Genomic DNA, 18,394 nt, shown 5'->3' with positions numbered 1-18,394 from the left:
TTGTGGGGCAGAGAGGGGTCTGAGGGGGCACTTGGGGGGCAGAGAGGGCTCTGAGGGGTACTTGTGGGGCAGAGAGGGGCACTTGGGGGGCAGAGAGGGCTTTGAGGGGTACTTGTGTGGCAGAAAGGGGCACTTGGGGGGCAGAGAGGGGTCTGAGGGGCACTTGGGGGGCAGAGGGGGCACTTGGGGGGCAGAGAGGGCTCTGAGGGGCACTTGGGGGGCAGAGAGGGGGTCTGAGGGGCACTTGGGGGGCAGAGAGGGCTCTGAGGGGCACTTGGGGGGCAGAGGGGGGTCTGAGGGGCACTTGGGGGGCAGAGAGGGCTCTGAGGGGCACTTGGGGGGCAGAGGGGGGCACCTGGGGGGCAGAGGGGTCACTTGTGGGGCAGAGAGGGGCACTTGTGGGGCAGAGAGGGCTCTGAGGGGCACTTGTGGGGCAGAGGGGGGCACTTGTGGGGCAGAGAGGGCTCTGAGGGGCACTTGTGGGGCAGAGGGGGGCACTTGTGGGGCAGAGAGGAGTACTTGTGGGGCAGAGGGGTCACTTGTGGGGCAGAGGGGGGCACTTGTGGGGCAGAGGGGGGTCTGAAGGGCACTTGTGGGGCAGAGAGGGGCACTTGTGGGGCAGAGGGGGCACTTGTGGGGCAGAGGGGGCTCTGAGGGGTCACTTGTGGGGCAGAGAGGGTCACTTGTGGGGCAGAGAGGAGCACTTGTGGGGCAGAGGGGTCACTTGTGGGGCAGAGGGGGGCACTTGTGGGGCAGAGGGGGGTCTGAAGGGCACTTGTGGGGCAGAGAGGGGCACTTGTGGGGCAGAGGGGGCACTTGTGGGGCAGAGAGGGCTCTGAGGGACACTTGTGGGGCAGAGGGGTCACTTGTGGGGCAGGGGGGGCTCTGTCCCCGTCGCGGTCTCTGCAGTGCCCCGGAGGTCCCCACTGCCCCCCCCGAGGGTCCCCACTGCCCCCCCCGGGGGTCCCCACTGTCCCCCCCTGGAGGTCCCCACTGCCCCCCCCGGAGGTCTCCACTGCCCCCCCGGAGGTCCCCACTGCCCCCCCCGGAGGTCTCCACTGCCCCCCCGGAGGTCCCCACTGCCCCCCCCGGGGGTCCCCACTGCCCCCCCGGAGGTCCCCACTGTCCCCCCCTGGAGGTCCCCACTGCCCCCCCCGGAGGTCCCCACTGTCCCCCCCGAGGTCCCCACTGCCCCCCCGAGGTCCCCACTGTCCCCCCGGAGGTCCCCACTGCCCCCCCCGGAGGTCCCCACTGTCCCCCCGGAGGTCCCCACTGCCCCCCCCGGAGGTCCCCACTGTCCCCCCGGAGGTCCCCACTGCCCCCCCCGGGAGGTCCCCACTGCCCCCCCCCGGAGGTCCCCACTGCCCCCCCCGGGGGTCCCCACTGCCCCCCCGGGGGTCCCCACTGCCCCCCCCGGGGGTCCCCACTGTCCCCGCGGCGCCATTGAAGGTTCCCCATTGGCAGCGGTTGAGCGCAGCGCGGACGCCATTAAACACAGTTTCAATGGAGGAGCGTTGGGCGGCGCTGCGCCCGAGGGCCTCCGCGGAGCCCCTACGGCTCCGGGGGCTCTTCCGGGGGCTCTTCCGGGGGCTCTTCCGGGGGCTCTTCCGGGGGCTCTTCCGGGGGTTTCTCCGGGGGCTCTTCCGGGGGCTCTTCCGGGGGTTTCTCCGGGGGCTCTTCCGGGGGTTTCTCCGGGGGTTTCTCCGGGGGTTTCTCCCCGTCCTTCTCCTCAAAACAGGGGTTGATGTGAGCACCGTCGGAACCGCGAACCGTCGGCTCTGTCGTGACCTCTGTCGCGACCCCCGCGGGGATGGGCGCGGCGGGACCTGAGCGGAGACCGAATGGGGACTCTGTGTCAGTGGGGGGGCAGAGCCCCAGAGAGCCTCAGACCCCTCTCTGCCCCACAAGTGCCCCTCAGAGCCCCCCAAGTGCCCCTCAGACCCCCCTCTGCCCCCCAAGTGCCCCCCTCTGCCCCCCAAGTGCCCCTCAGAGCCCCCCAAGTGCCCCTCAGAGCCCCCTCAGAGACCCCCAAGTGCCCCTCAGAGCCCTCTGTGCCCCCCAAGTGCCCCTCAGAGCCCCCCAAGTGCCCCTCAGAGCCCCCTCAGAGACCCCCAAGTGCCCCTCAGAGCCCTCTGTGCCCCCCAAGTGCCCCTCAGAGCCCCCCAAGTGCCCCTCTCTGCCCCCCAAGAGCCCTCTCTGCCCCCCAAGAGCCCTCTCTGCCCCCCAAGTGTCCCTCAGAGCCCCCTCTGCCCCCCAAGTGCCCCTCAGAGTCCCCCAAGTGCCCCTCTCTGCCCCCCAAGTGCCCCTCAGAGCCCTCTCTGCCCCCCAAGTGCCCCTCAGAGCCCCCCAAGTGCCCCTCAGACCCCTCTCAGTCCCCCAAGTGCCTCTCAGACCCCTCTCTGCCCCCCAAGTGCCCCCCTCTGCCCCCCAAGTGCCCCTCTGTGTCCCCCAAATGTCCCCTCTGCCCCCCAAGTGCCCCTCTCTGCCCCCCAAGTGCCCCTCAGAGCCCTCTCTGCCCCCCAAGTGCCCCCCTCTGCCCCCCAAGTGCCCCTCAGACCCCTCTCTGCCCCCCGAGTGCCCCCCTCTGCCCCCCAAGTGCCCCTCAGACCCCTCTCTGTCCCCCAACTGCCCCCTCTCTGCCCCCCAAGTGCCCCTCAGACCCCTCTTTCCCCCAAGTGCCCCTCAGAGTCCCCCAAGTGCCCCTCTCTGCCCCCCAAGTGCCTCTCAGACCCCCTCTCTGCCCCCCAAGTGCCTCTCAGACCCCCTCTCTGACCCCCAAGTGCCCTCTCTGCCCCCCAAGTGCCCCCCAAGTGCCCCTCTGTGCCCCTCAGAGCCCCCCAAGTGCCCCTCAGAGCCCCCCAAGAGCCCCCTCTGCCCCCCAAGCGCCCCCCGAGTGCCCCCCGGGGTCACCGATGTAGCTGAGGAGGACGGGGAGGAAGAGGACCCCGTGGACGGTTCCCACCACGGTGATGATGAGGTTGAGGCGGAAGAAGAAGATCTGCACGAGCTGCGCTTTGGCCATGGCCAACACCGCCACCCCCGGCACGTTGGTGAGGGCCACCCCCGCCACCACCTGCGCCACCGCGCACCGCGTCACCACCGCCGTCCCGCGAGGACCGGAGCTCCTCATCGGGGACTGGAGGTGCTCATGGAGGACAAAAGGTCTCCATGGAGGACAGAAGGTCCTTGTGGAGGACAGAAGGTCCCCATGGACGTCCCCATGGAGGACAGAAGGTCCCCATGGAGGACAGGAGGTCCTTGAGGACAGGAGGTCCCCATGGAGGACAGAACATCCCCATGGAGGTCCTTGTGGACAACAGGAGGTCCCCATGGAGGACAGGAGGTCATTGGGGAGGACAGAACATCCCCATGGAGGACAGGAGGTCATTGTGGAGGACAGAAGGTCTCCATGGAGGACAGGAGATCACCACGGAGGACAGGAGGTCCCCGTGGAGGACTGGAGGTCCTCATGGGGGACAAAAGGTCTCCATGGAGGATAGAAGGTCCCCATGGAGGTCCTTGTGGAGGACAGAATGTCCCCATGGAGGACAGGAGGTCATTGTGGAGGACAGGAGGTCTCCATGGGGGACAGGAGGTCATTGTGGAGGACAGATGGTCCTCATGGGGGACAGGAGGTCCTTGAGGACAGGAGGTCCCCATGGAGGACAGAAGGTCCCCATGGAGTACAGAACATCCCCATGGAGGTCCTTGTGGAGGACAAAAGGTCTCCATGGAGGACAGAAGGTCCCCGTGGAGGTTCTTGTGGAGGACAGGAGGTCATTGTGGAGGACAGGAGGTCCCCATGGAGGACAGGAGATCCCCATGGAGCACAGAAGGTCCCCATGGAGCACAGGAGCTCTCCATGGAGCACAGGAGATCCCCATGGAGGACAGGAGGTCCCCATGGAGGACAGAAGGTCATTGTGGAGGACAGAAGGTCCCCATGGAGCACAGGAGATCCCCATGGAGGACAGAAGGTCATTGTGGAGGACAGAAGGTTCCCATGGAGCACAGGAGATCCCCATGGAGGACAGAAGGTCCCCATGGAGCACAGAAGGTCATTGTGGAGGACAGAAGGTCCCCGTGGAGCAGAGGAGGTCCCCATGGAGCAGAGGAGGTCATTGTGGAGGACAGAAGGTCCCCATGGAGGACAGGAGGTCCCCCCGCCCCCACCTTGCTGCCCATCTCCACGGCGGCGTGGACGGCGCGTTCCACGCGGTCGCTTGCGGTGCTGTGGGCGAAGGCGAAGGTGATGTGGGACACGAACTCCACGGAGATGCCCACGGCCTGCGGGGACAACCGCGTCACCTCCACCGCCACCACAGCCCTGGTGGACCCCCATCCCACCTCCTCCTCCTCCACCGCTCCCTTTGGGCCACTCCGGGTGTCCTTGAGGTCACTCCGTGTGTCCTTGAGGTCAACGTCACCTCCTGCACCTCAAGACCTTCTCCCACCGCCTCTGTCCTCCCTCCACCAAACCCCCCTGAGATGCTCCTCAACCACCCGTGGAGCTCCACACACCGCCACGAGGTTGATGAGGGCCACCGCGTTGTAGGGAATGTTCCAGAGGGTCATTGCGGCCACGGTGTCCACCAGGATCATAGTGATGGTGATGACGGTGGCAACGCTGGAGCGAAGGTCCATCCCCAGAAGGACGAAGGAGACGCCAAAGGTGGGGACCAAACACATGGCCAAGGTGAGGAGGCCCTCGGCCACCACCGACAGGTACTGCTCGTAGTAGACGTAGGTCAACCTGCGGGGAGGGGCACAGCAGGGGAGGGGCTCGGGGGGGGTGGACATCATGGTGGAACCTCAATATGGGGGTGGACACCATGGTGGAACCCCAATATGGAGGTGGACACCATGATAGAACCTCAATATGGAGGTGAACACCATGATGGAACCCCAATATGGAGGTGGACACCATGATAGAACCTCAATATGAAGGTGGACACCATGATAGAACCTCAATATGGAGATGGATACCATGATGGAACCTCAATATGGAGGTGGAGACCATGATAGAACCTCAATATGGAGGTGGACACCATGTTGGAACCCCAATATGGAGGTGGACACCATGATGGAACCCCAATATGGAGGTGGACACCATGATGGAACCTCAATATGGAGGTGGAGACCATGATGGAACCTCAATATGGAGGTGGACACCATGTTGGAACCCCAATATGGAGGTGAACACCATGATGGAACCTCAGTATGGAGGTGGACACCATGATAGAACCTCAATTTGGAGGTGGACGCCATGGTGGAACCTCAATATGGGGGTGGACACCATGATAGAACCTCAATATGGGGGTGGACACCATGATAGAACCCCAATATGGAGGTGGACACCATGATGGAACCCCAATATGGAGGTGGACACCATGATGGAACCCCAATATGGAGGTGGACACCATGATGGAACCTCAATATGGAGGTGGACACCATGGTGGAACCCCAATATGGAGGTGGACACCATGATGGAACCTCAATATGGAGGTGGACACCATGTTGGAACCCCAATATGGAGGTGGACACCATGATGGAACCTCAATATGGAGGTGGACACCATGATGGAACCTCAATATGGAGGTGGACACCATGATGGAACCTCAATATGGAGGTGGACACCATGATGGAACCTCAATATGGAGGTGGACACCATGGTGGAACCCCAATATGGAGGTGGACACCATGATGGAACCTCAATATGGAGGTGGACACCATGTTGGAACCCCAATATGGAGGTGGACACCATGATGGAACCTCAATATGGAGGTGGACACCATGATGGAACCCCAATATGGAGGTGGACACCATGATGGAACGTCAGTATGGAGGTGGACACCATGATAGAACCCCAATATGGAGGTGGACACCATGATAGAACCTCAATATGGAGGTGGACACCATGATAGAACATCAATATGGAGGTGGACACCATGGTGGAACCCCAATATGGAGGTGGACACCATGTTGGAACCCCAATATGGAGGTGGACACCATGATGGAACCCCAATATGGAGGTGGACGCCATGTTGGAACCCCAATATGGAGGTGGACGCCATGATAGAACCTCAATATGGAGGTGGACGCCATGATGGAACGTCAGTATGGAGGTGGACGCCATGATAGAACCTCAATATGGAGGTGGACGCCATGTTGGAACCCCAATATGGAGGTGGACGCCATGATAGAACCTCAATATGGAGGTGGACACCATGATGGAACCCCAATATGGAGGTGGACACCATGATAGAACCTCAATATGGAGGTGGACGCCATGTTGGAACCTCAATATGGAGGTGGACACCATGATAGAACCCCAATATGGAGGTGGACACCATGATGGAACGTCAGTATGGAGGTGGACACCATGATAGAACCCCAATATGGAGGTGGACACCATGATAGAACCTCAATATGGAGGTGGACACCATGATGGAACCCCAATATGGAGGTGGACACCATGGTGGAACCCCAATATGGAGGTGGACACCATGATGGAACCCCAATATGGAGGTGGACACCATGATAGAACCCCAATATGGAGGTGGAAACCATGATGGAACCTCAATATGGAGGTGGACACCATGATAGAACCTCAATATGGAGGTGGACACCATGGTGGAACCTCAATATGGAGGTGGACACCATGATAGAACCCCAATATGGAGGTGGAGACCATGCTGGAACCTCAATATGGAGGTGGACACCATGATGGAACGTCAGTATGGAGGTGGACACCATGATAGAACCCCAATATGGAGGTGGACGCCATGATAGAACCCCAATATGGAGGTGAACACCATGTTGGAACCCCAATATGGAGATGAACACCATGATAGAACCCCAATATGGAGGTGGACACCATGATGGAACCCCAATATGGAGGTGGACACCATGATGGAACCTCAATATGGAGGTGGAAACCATGATGGAACCTCAATATGGAGATGAACACCATGATAGAACCTCAATATGGAGGTGGACACCATGATAGAACCTCAATATGGAGGTGGACACCATGATGGAACCTCAATATGGAGGTGGACACCATGATGGAACCCCAATATGGAGGTGGACGCCATGATAGAACCTCAATATGGAGGTGGACACCATGATGGACCTCAATATGGAGGTGGACACCATGATAGAACCTCAATATGGAGGTGGACACCATGATGGTGTCTCAATATGGAGGTGAACACCATGATGGAACCCCAATATGGAGGTGGACACCATGATGGAACCTCAATATGGAGGTGGACACCATGTTAGAACCTCAATATGGAGGTGGACACCATGATAGAACCTCAATATGGAGGTGGACACCATGTTGGAACCCCAATATGGAGGTGGACACCATGATGGAACCTCAAAATGGAGGTGGACACCATGATAGAACCTCAATATGGAGGTGGACACCATGATAGAACCCCAATATGGAGGTGGACACCATGTTGGAACCCCAATATGGAGGTGGACACCATGATGGAACGTCAGTATGGAGGTGGACACCATGATGGAACGTCAGTATGGAGGTTGACCACCACGTTCTCCCCCTTCCCACCCCTTACGTGTACGGAAAGACCCGGAATTCGGGGTCGGTTCCCGGGATTCTCCGCAGGGTGGTGGTGATCTCCTGGGCGAGGGCGCGCGCCGCCCTCAACGCCTCCGTGTACTCCTGGGAGGTCCTCAGCGGGCGCTGATAGGCCATGAACCGCGTGGCTACGGAGGGCGGTGCTCAGTAGGACATCTCCGAGTGGTCCTCCAGGGCCCACCCCGAGGCGTCTCCGCTCACCCAAGATGGTGCCGTTGGCGTCCATGCTGACCGCCGTGTCGTAGGCGCCGAGACCTCTGCGAGGAGAAGACCCACAAAGAGGGGGGGGTGAGGAGACACCCAAAGAGGGGAGAAGAACCTGGTGGGACTCCATAAGGACGTCGCGGGGGGTGGTGGTCCCTCACCCCTTGGCGCAGCGCACGTTGGGGCGGTCGTGGAGGAACCACGGGAGGAAGCGCTCAAACTCCTCCACCGTGGGGCGCCGCGCGGTCCTCAGGCATTTGGAGGCGAAGCAGTTGAGGTCATCTGTGGGGACACCACAGGGGGGGGTCAGCGGCCAACGGGGCCACCACGGCCTCCCAGGAGAACCCGGAGGGCATCGCGGGGGGAACCCAGCAGGGAGGGAGAAGCCAATGTCCACCCTGCGGCCACCGCGGGGAGGAGCTTCGGAGCAACCATGGTGTGGAGCTTCTGGGTCCCCATGGTGTGGACCTTCTGATCAACCAGTGGCCACCACAGTGTGGAGCTTCTGGTCAATTAGTGGTCACCATGGTGAGGACCTTCTGATCAACCAGTGGCCACCATGGTGTGGACCTTCTGGGCTCCCACAGTGAGGACCTTCTGGTCAACCAGTGGCCACCATGGTGAGGAGCTTCTGGACACACATTGGCCACCATGGTGTGGACCTTCTGGGCCCCCACGGTGTGGACCTTCTGGTCAACCAGAGGCCACCATGGTGTGGAGCATCTGGACACACATTGGCCACCATGGTGAGGACCTTCTGGGCCCCCATGATGTGGAGCTTCTGGGCAACCAGTGGCCATCACGGTGTGGAGCTTCTATTCAATCAGTGGCCACCATGGTGAGGAGCTTCTGGGCCCCCACGGTGTGGACCTTCTGGTCAATTAGTGGTCATCATGGTGAGGACCTTCTGATCAACCAGTGGCCACCATAATGTGGACCTTCTATTCAACCAGTGGCCACCGCGGGGAGGAGCTTCTGGGCCCCCACGGTGTGGAGCTTCTGGGCACACATTGGCCACCATGGTGAGGACCTTCTGGGCCCCCACAGTGTGGACCTTCTGATCAACCAGTGGCCACCATGGTGAGGAGCTTCTGGGCAACCAGTGGCCACCACGGTGTGGAGCTTCTATTCAACCTGTGGCCACCATGGTAGGGACCTTCTGGTCAACCAGTGGCCACCACGGTGTGGAGCATCTGGGCACACATTGGCCACCATGGTGAGGACCTTCTGGGCCCCCATGATGTGGAGCTTCTGGTCAACCAGTGGCCATCACGGTGAGGACCTTCTGGGCCACCACAGTGTGGAGCTTCTGGGCACCCAGTGGCCACCATGATGGACACCCAACAGCCACCACTGTGTAGACCTCATCCCCCCTCAGTGACCACCACGGTGAACATCTCATGATGGACACCCAACATAGACTCTGATGGCCACCACAACATAGACCTCTCGTTCCCCCAGTGGCCACCACTGTGTGGACCTCATCCACCCTCAATGACCACCAGAGTGACCATCTCTTATATCTCCAGTGACCACCACAGTGTAGACCTCATATGCTGTCAGCGTCCACCATGATGGACACCCAACAGCCACCACTGTGTGGACCTCATCCCCCCTCGATGACCACCAGAACGACCATCTCTTATGTCTCCAATGACCACAACGCTGTGGACCTCATCTACTCTCAATGACCACCATGGTGAACATCTCATGATGGACACTCAACGTAGACCTCCCGTTCCTCTTGTGGCCACCACTGTGTGGACCTCATCCCCCCTCAACAACCACCAGGATGACCATCTCTTATATCTCCAGTGACCACCACGCTGTGGACCTCATCCACTCTCAATGACCACCATGGTGAACCTCTCATGGTGGACACCCAACATAGACTCTCATGGCCACCATGATGTAGACCTCTCATTCCTCTTGTGGCCACCACTGTGTGGACCTCATCCCCCCTCAACGACCACCAGAATGACCATCTCTTATATCTCCAGTGACCACAACACTGTGGACCTCATCCCCCCTCAATGACCACCAGGGTGAACATCTCTTATATCTCCAGTGACCACCACGGTGTAGACCTCATCCACCCTCAATGACCACTATGGTGAACATCTCATGATGGGCACTCAACGTAGACCTCCCGTTCCTCTTGTGGCCACCACTGTGTGGACCTCACCCCCCCTCAATGACCACCATGGTGAACCTCTCATGATGGACATTCAACGTACACTCTAATGACCACCATGACATAGACCTCTCGTTCCTCTTGTGGCCACCACTGTGTGGACCTCATCCATCCTCAACGACCACCAAAATGACCATCTCTTATATCTCCAGTGACCACCATGGTGTAGACCTCATCTACTCTCAATGACCACCATGGTGAACATCTCATGATGGACACCCAACGTAGACTCTTATGGCCACCACAACATAGACCTCCAGTTCCCCCAGTGGCCACCACTGTGTGGACCTCATCCCCCCTCGATGACCACCAGAACGACCATCTCTTATATCTCCAATGACCACAACGGTGTGGACCTCATCCACTCTCAACGACCACTATGGTGAACATCTCATGATGGACACTCAACGTAGACCTCTCATTCCTCTTGTGGCCACCACTGTGTGGACCTCATCCCCCCTCAATGACCACCATGGTGAACCTCTCATGGTGGACACCCAACGTAGACTCTAATGACCACCACGACATAGACCTCTCATTCCTCTTGTGACCACCACAGTGTGGACCTCATCCCCCCTTGATGACCACCAGAGTGACCATCTCTTATATCTCCAGTGACCACAACGCTGTAGACCTCATCTACTCTCAATGACCACTATGGTGAACATCTCATGGTGGACACCCAATGTACACTCTAATGGCCACCACGATGTAGACCTCCCATTCCTCTTGTGGCCACCACTGTGTGGACCTCATCTACCCCCGATGACCACCAGAGTGACCATCTCTTATATCTCCAGTGACCACCACAGTGTAGACCTCATCCCCCCTCAATGACCACCATGGTGAACATCTCATGGTGGACACTCAACGTACACTCTAATGACCACCATGACATAGACCTCCCTTTCCTCTTGTGGCCACCACTGTGTGGACCTCATCCCCCTTTGATGACCACCACGGTGAACCTCTCACGATGGACACCCAACACAGACTCCATATCACCACAACAGTGAAACCTTCCACCACCACCACCACCGCATGGTCTTCCCTTTCCCCCCCATCTCCTCCGGATGTCCCCCCCGGCGCGCGCTCACCGCTGGTGGAAGGGCAGAACTCTCCGCTGGAATTGCCGGATCGGTAAACGCGGCAACACCGACTGTTGGGATTGAGCCAATCCAGGAAATCATCCAACCAGGAGGTGGCCGGGATGGCCAAATAGGACCTGAGAAGAACCCAAAAAAGGTGGTGGGAACCCATCCTGACGTCCTCCACGCTGCGGTGTCCTTTGAGGAGCACTCACTCGTTGGGGAAGCGCGTGGCGTACTGGATGGTGTGGGTGAGGGAGGCGGCGTCGCAGCCGGCGCTGGAGCAGACGCCGTTGGTGCCCTCCGCGGACGAGAAGTTATAACCGCCGGTGGTGACGAAGTAGGTGGGGACCCCGACGGCCAAATAGTCCTTCAGGGCGGCGAAATAGGGCAGCAGATACGAGTCCTGAGGGGACCCAACCATCAGCCGGGGGCTGGAGGGGACCTCCGGGGGTCACCGGGGGCCTCATGGGCATCTCTGGAGGTCCTCATGGGCCTCATCGGCACCTCCAGGTGATCCATGGGTGTCCCCATGGGCCTCATGGGCATCTCCAGGGGTCCCCATGGACCTCATCAGCACCTCCGGGGGTCCCCATGGCCTCATGGGCACCTCCGGGGGTCCCCATGGGCCTCATGGGCATCTCTGGGGGTCCCTATGGGCCTCATCAGCACCTCTGGGGGTCCCCATGGGCATCTCTGGGGGTCCCCATGGGCCTCATGGGCATCTCTGGGGGTCCCCATGGGCCTCATCGGCACCTCTGGGGGTCCCCATGGCCTCATCGGCATCTCCAGGGGTCCCCATGGGCCTCATGGGCATCTCTGGGGGTCCCCGTGGCCTCATGGGCATCTCCGGGGGTCCCCATGGGCCTCATGGGCATCTCTGGGGGATCCATGGGTGTCCCCGTGGCCTCATGGGCATCTCCAGGGGTCCCCATGGGCCTCATGGGCACCTCTGGGGGTCCCCATGGCCCTCATGGGCACCTCCAGGGGATCCATGGGTGTCCCCATGGCCTCATCAGCATCTCTGGGGGTCCCCATGGGCCTCATGGGCATCTCCGGGGGATCCATGGGTGTCCCCATGGGCCTCATAGGCATCTCCAGGGGTCCCCATGGGCCTCATCGGCACCTCTAGGGGTCCCCATGGGCCTCATGGGCATCTCTGGAGGTCCCCATGGGCCTCATGGGCATCTCCAGGGGATCCAGGGGTGTCCCCATGGGCCTCATGGGCATCTCCAGGGGTCCTCATGGGCCTCATCGGCACCTCCGGGGCTCCCCATGGGACTCACCAGCATCTCCAGGGGTCCCCATGGGCCTCATGGGCATCTCCAGAGGATCCATGGGTGTCCCCATGGCCTCATGGGCATCTCCAGGCCCCACAGAGGCCACCCCACCCTTTGGATCCCCATATGAGGTCAACCCATCCGCGTGGTGGTCTGCTATGGGGCTGTGGTGGCCCTAAATGGGTCTGTGATGGTCCTCTCTGGGTCAGTGGTGGTCCTCTATGGGTCTGTGGTGGTGCTCTATGGGTCTGGTGGTCCTCTATGGGTCAGTGGTGGCCCTCTATGGGTCTGTGGTGCCCCTCTATGGGTCAGTGGTGGTCCTCTATGGGTCTGTGATGGTCCTCTATGGGTCTGGTGGTCCTCTATGGGTCAGTGGTGGCCCTCTATGGGTCTGTGATGGTCCTCTATGGGTCTGGTGGTCCTCTATGGGTCAGTGGTGGCCCTCTATGGGTCTGTGGTGCCCCTCTATGGGTCAGTGGTGGTCCTCTATGGGTCTGTGATGGTCCTCTATGGGTCTGGTGGTCCTCTATGGGTCAGTGGTGGCCCTCTATGGGTCTGTGATGGTCCTCTATGGGTCTGGTGGTCCTCTACGGGTCAGTGGTGGTCCTCTATGGGTCAGTGGTGGTCCTCTATGGGTCTGGTGCCCCTCTATGGGTCAGTGGTGGTCCTCTATGGGTCTGTGATGGTCCTCTATGGGTCTGGTGGTCCTCTATGGGTCAGTGGTGGTCCTCTATGGGTCTGTGGTGGTCCTCTATGGGTCTGTGATGGTCCTCTATGGGTCTGGTGGTCCTCTATGGGTCAGTGGTGCCCCTCTATGGGTCAGTGGTGGTCCTCTATGGGTCTGTGATGGTCCTCTATGGGTCTGTGGTGCCCCTCTATGGGTCTGTGATGGTCCTCTATGGGTCTGGTGGTCCTCTATGGGTCAGTGGTGCCCCTCTATGGGTCAGTGGTGGTCCTCTATGGGTCTGTGATGGTCCTCTATGGGTCTGTGGTGCCCCTCTATGGGTCTGTGATGGTCCTCTATGGGTCTGGTGGTCCTCTATGGGTCTGTGATGGTCCTCTATGGGTCTGTGGTGCCCCTCTATGGGTCTGTGATGGTCCTCTATGGGTCTGTGGTGCCCCTCTATGGGGCTGTGGTGCCCCTCTATGGGGCTGTGATGGTCCTCTATGGGTCTGGTGGTCCTCTATGGGTCAGTGGTGGTCCTCTATGGGTCTGTGGTGGTCCTCTATGGGTCTGTGATGGTCCTGTATGGGTCTGGTGGTCCTCTATGGGTCTGGTGGCCCTCTATGGGTCTGTGATGGTCCTCTCTGGGTCAGTGGTGGTCCCCTCTGGGTCAGTGGTGGTCCCCCCTGGCGTGGTGGTCCCCGGGGCGCACCGCGGGCATGGCGAGCTCCTGGTCGAGGCCCACGGACACCTGGAGGCTGAGGTAGAGCCCAAAGAAGGCCACGAAGAGGAAGAGCAGAACCTGCAGAGACACTTCCGTCACAGCACCCCAACACCGAGCCCAGAACCTTCCGGAACCCTCACTGAGGACCTCCTGAGCCCACCACGACCCCTCTGGGGCCCCAGAACCTTCCGGAACCCCTCACTGAGGACCTCCTGAGCCCACCACGACCCCTCTGGGACCCCAGAACCTTCCGGAACCCCTCACTGAGGACCTCCTGAGCCCACCACGACCCCCCTGGGACCCCAGAACCTTCCGGAACCCCTCACTGAGGGCCTTCTGAGCCCACCACGACCCCTCTGGGACCCCAGAACCTTCCGGAACCCCTCACTGAGGACCTCCTGAGCCCACCACGACCCCTCTGGGACCCCAGAACCTTCCGGAACCCCTCACTGAGGACCTCCTGAGCCCACCACGACCCCTCTGGGACCCCAGAACCTTCTGGAACCCCTCACTGAGGACCTCCTGAGCCCACCACGACCCCCCTGGGACCCCAGAACCTTCTGGAACCCCCTACCCAGTAGACCCCACAGCGCCCCAAGAACCTCTCCAGCCCCCCAAAAGCCCCCCAAGAACCTCTCCTGCCCCCCAAAAGCCCTCCAAGGACCCTTCCAGCCCCCCAAGGACCTCTCCTGCCCATCAGAAGCCCCCCAAGAACCTCTCTATCCCCCAAAAAGCCCTCCAAGGACCTCTCCACCCCCAATAGAAGCCCTCCAAGAACCTCTCAAGGCCCTCTCCAGCCCCCCAGAAACCCCCCAAGAACCTCTCCATCCCCCCCAGAAGCCCTCCAAGAACCTCTCCACCCCCAATAGAAGCCCCCCAAGAACCTCTCCACCCCCCCAGAAGCCCCCCAAGAACCTCTCTATCCCCCGAAAAGCCCTCCAAGAACCTCTCCATCCCCTCAGAAGCCCCCCAAGAACCTCTCCATCCCCCCAGAAGCCCTCCAAGAACCTCTCCATCCCCCCAGAAGCCCCCCAAGAACCTCTCCATCCCCTCAGAAGCCCCCCAAGAACCTCTCCATCCCCCCAAAAGCCCTCCAAGAACCTCTCTATTCCCTCAGAATCCCTCCAAGAACCTCTCCATCCCCCCAAAAGCCCTCCAAGAACCTCTCTATTCCCTCAGAAGCCCTCCAAGAACCTCTCCATCCACCCAGAAGCCCCCCAAGAACCTCTCCATCCACCCAGAAGCCCCCCAAGAACCTCTCCATCCCCCCAGAAGCCCCCCCGGACCTCTCCCCCGGACCCCTCACCAGGGTGGGCCGCGCCAGGCGGTGCCGCAGGACGGGGGCGCAGCAGCGTCGCAGCAGGGGGCGCAGCAGACGGACACCGCGGCCCTCGTGCCCCGCGTCCCCCAAACCGCAGCAGCAGCAGACGTCGAAACGGGCGGCCTGGGGGTACCCCACCACCGCCCACCCTCAGCACGGGGCCACCACGGCCACCACGGGGCCACCACGGCCACCCCATGGCCACCATGAGCCCCCCAAGGGCAACCATGGGCACCTCAAGGTCACCCCATGGCCACCACAGGCAACCCAAGGTCACCCCATGGCCACCATGAGCACCCCAAGGTCAACCATGGGCACCTCAGGCACCCCAAGATCAACCCATGGCCACCTCAAGGTCACACCATGGGCACCCCAAGTCAACCATGGTCACCCCATGGCCACCATGGGCACCCCAAGGTCAACCCATGGGCACTATGGGCACCCCAAGGTCAACCATGGGCACCTCAGGCACCCCAAGGTCAACCCATGGCCACCTCAAGGTCACACCACGGCCACCCCAAGTCAACCATGGTCACCCCATGGCCACCATGGGCACCCCAAGGTCAACCCATGGGCACTATGGGCACCCCAAGGTCAAACCATGGGCACCTCAGGCACCCCAAGGTCACCCCATGTCCACCACGGGCACCCCAAGTCAACCATGGGCACCCCAAAGTCATCCCATGGCCACCATGGGCTCCTCAAGGTCACCCCATGTCAGCCATGGGCACTCTAAGGTCACCCCATGGCCACCATGAGCACCCCAAAGTCAACCATGGGCACCTCAAGGTCAACCCATGGGCACTATGGGCACCCCAAGTCAACCACAGGCACCCCAAGGTCACCACATGGCCACCACGGGCACCCCAAGGTCAACCATGGGCACCCCAAAGTCATCCCATGTCCACCATGGGCACCTCAAGGTCACCCCATGGGCACCATGGGCACCCCAAGGTCACCCCATGCCAACTGTGGGCACTCCAAGGTCACCCCATGTCCACCCTCATCACCCCATGTCCACTGTGGCCACCTGAAGGTCACCCCATGGCCACCATGGGCACCCCAAGGTCAACCATGGGCACCCCAAGGTCACCCCATGCCCACCATGGGCACTCCAAGGTCACCCCATGTCCACCCTCATCACCCCATGTCCACCATGGGCACCTCAAGGTCACCCCATGGCCACCCTCACCACCTCATGTCCACCATGGGTACCCCAAGGACACCCCATGCCAACCGTGGGCACCCCAAGGTCAACCTATGTCTGCCATGGGCACCCCAAGGTCACCCCATGCCAACTGTGGGCACCCCAAGTCAACCATGAGCACCCCAAGGTCACCCCATGTCAATCATGAGCACCCCAAGGTCCCCCCGTGCCCCCCCGTGTCCCACCCGGTGCCGGCGGGCGTCGAGGGCCACGAGGGCGACGAACGCCGACATCTGGAGCAGAAAATCGAAGGTGATGGCGACGGCGGCCGTGAGGGCAAAGGTGCGGACGGCCGGCATGGAGGAGAGCGACCCTGCGGAGAACCCCACGGGAACATGGGACCCCCTGGGACCCCACGGGACCCCATGGAACCCCACGGAACCTCATGGAACGCACGGAACCCCACGGAACCCCATGGAACCCCACAGAACCCCATGGAACCCACAGAACCCATGGAAGCCCACGGAACCCCTGGGACCCCACGGAACCCCATGAACCCAACGGAACCCCACGGAACCCCATGGAACCCCTGGGACCCCATGGAACCCCACGGAACCCCTGGAACCCCACGGAACCCCATGGAACCCCTGGGACCCCACAGAACCCCATGGAACCCCATGGGACCCCACGGAACCCCACGGAACCCCACAGAACCCCTGGGACCCCACGGAACCCCATGGAACCCCATGGAACCCCTGGGACCCCACAGAACCCCATGGAACCCCATGGAACCCCACGGAACCCCACAGAACCCCACGGAACCCCTGGGACCCCACGGAACCCCCTGGAACCCCACGGAACCCCTGGGACCCCTGGGACCCCACAGAACCCCATGGAACCCCTGGGACCCCATGGACCCCACGGAACCCCACGGAACCCCAGGGACCCCCTGGGACCCCACGGAACCCCACGGAACCCCATGGAACCCCACAGAACCCCATGGACCCCATGGAACCCACAGAACCCATGGAAGCCCACGGAACCCCTGGGACCCCACGGAACCCCCTGGAACCCCACGGAACCCCTGGGACCCCACAGAACCCCACGGAACCCCATGGAACCCCACGGAACCCCATGGAACCCCTGGGACCCCACAGAACCCCACGGAACCCCATGGAACCCCACGGAACCCCTGGGACCCCACGGAACCCACAGAACCCATGGAACCCATGGAACCCCACGGAACCCCTGAGACCCCACAGAACCCCATGGAACCCCTGGGACCCCATGGACCCCACGGAACCCCACGGAACCCCAGGGACCCCCTGGGACCCCACGGAACCCCACGGAACCCCATGGAACCCCACGGAACCCCTGGGACCCCCCGGAACCCCATGGAACCCCATGGAACCCCACAGAACCCCACGGAACCCCTGGGACCCCCCGGAACCCCACGGAACCCCATGGAACCCCACGGAACCCCTGGGACCCCACGGAACCCCATGGAACCCCATGGAACCCCACGGAACCCCTGGGACCCCCCGGACCCCACGGACACCCATGGGACCCCATGGAACCCCTGGGACCCCCCAGAACCTCATGGAACCCCATGGAACCCCACGGAACCCCTGGGACCCCACGGAACCCCATGGACCCCTGGAACCCCATGGAACCCACGGAACCCATGGAACCCCACAGGACCTCATGGAACCCCACGGAACCCCATGGGACCCCATGGAACCCCATGGAACCCCTGGAACCCCACAGAACCCACGGAACCCCACGGAACCCCATGGAACCCCATTGAACCCCTGGGACCCCTGGGACCCCACGGAACCCCATGAACCCCACGGAACCCCTGGGACCCCCCGGGACCCCCCTATTGCGCCCCTCACCCAGGAGGAAGCAGATGACCTCGGAGACGCTGCAGAGGACCATACTCGGCCCCACCTGCGCCAACACTCGGCCCACGTGATCCGCCCCCGGCTCCCCCGGCAGCCGCCGGCACTCCTGCGGGACACCGACACCGTGGGGACACCGACACGGGGACACCGCCGTGGGGACACTGACACCATGGGGACACCGACACCGTGGGGACACCGACACGGGGACACCAACATGGGGGACACCGACACCATGGGGACACCAACGTGGGGACACCGAC

At 61.6% G+C, this 18,394-nt stretch overlaps 1 protein-coding gene across 1 annotated transcript in view; it reads right to left on the bottom strand.

Moving 5' to 3' along the window:
- Window positions 1-1,551: 1,551 nt before the first annotated feature.
- The window catches only part of NPC1L1 (NPC1 like intracellular cholesterol transporter 1), a 34,104-nt gene continuing 17,261 nt past the window's right edge, over window positions 1,552-18,394 (bottom strand). The window contains exons 7-19 of the mRNA XM_054088773.1: window positions 18,126-18,240; window positions 16,476-16,603; window positions 15,069-15,206; window positions 13,751-13,840; window positions 11,310-11,500; window positions 11,104-11,231; window positions 7,974-8,094; window positions 7,810-7,865; window positions 7,586-7,736; window positions 4,521-4,752; window positions 4,173-4,286; window positions 2,911-3,073; window positions 1,552-1,826 (exon numbers count right to left, since the gene is read on the bottom strand). Of these exons, the coding sequence (XP_053944748.1) occupies window positions 1,552-1,826; window positions 2,911-3,073; window positions 4,173-4,286; window positions 4,521-4,752; window positions 7,586-7,736; window positions 7,810-7,865; window positions 7,974-8,094; window positions 11,104-11,231; window positions 11,310-11,500; window positions 13,751-13,840; window positions 15,069-15,206; window positions 16,476-16,603; window positions 18,126-18,240 (1,902 nt within the window). The remainder of the gene's footprint in view (window positions 1,827-2,910; window positions 3,074-4,172; window positions 4,287-4,520; window positions 4,753-7,585; window positions 7,737-7,809; window positions 7,866-7,973; window positions 8,095-11,103; window positions 11,232-11,309; window positions 11,501-13,750; window positions 13,841-15,068; window positions 15,207-16,475; window positions 16,604-18,125; window positions 18,241-18,394) is intronic.

Source organism: Cuculus canorus, chromosome 26, assembly GCF_017976375.1.
Source record: "Cuculus canorus isolate bCucCan1 chromosome 26, bCucCan1.pri, whole genome shotgun sequence".
Classification (NCBI taxonomy): domain Eukaryota; kingdom Metazoa; phylum Chordata; class Aves; order Cuculiformes; family Cuculidae; genus Cuculus; species Cuculus canorus.
This window is presented reverse-complemented; position numbering and strand designations above follow the sequence as displayed.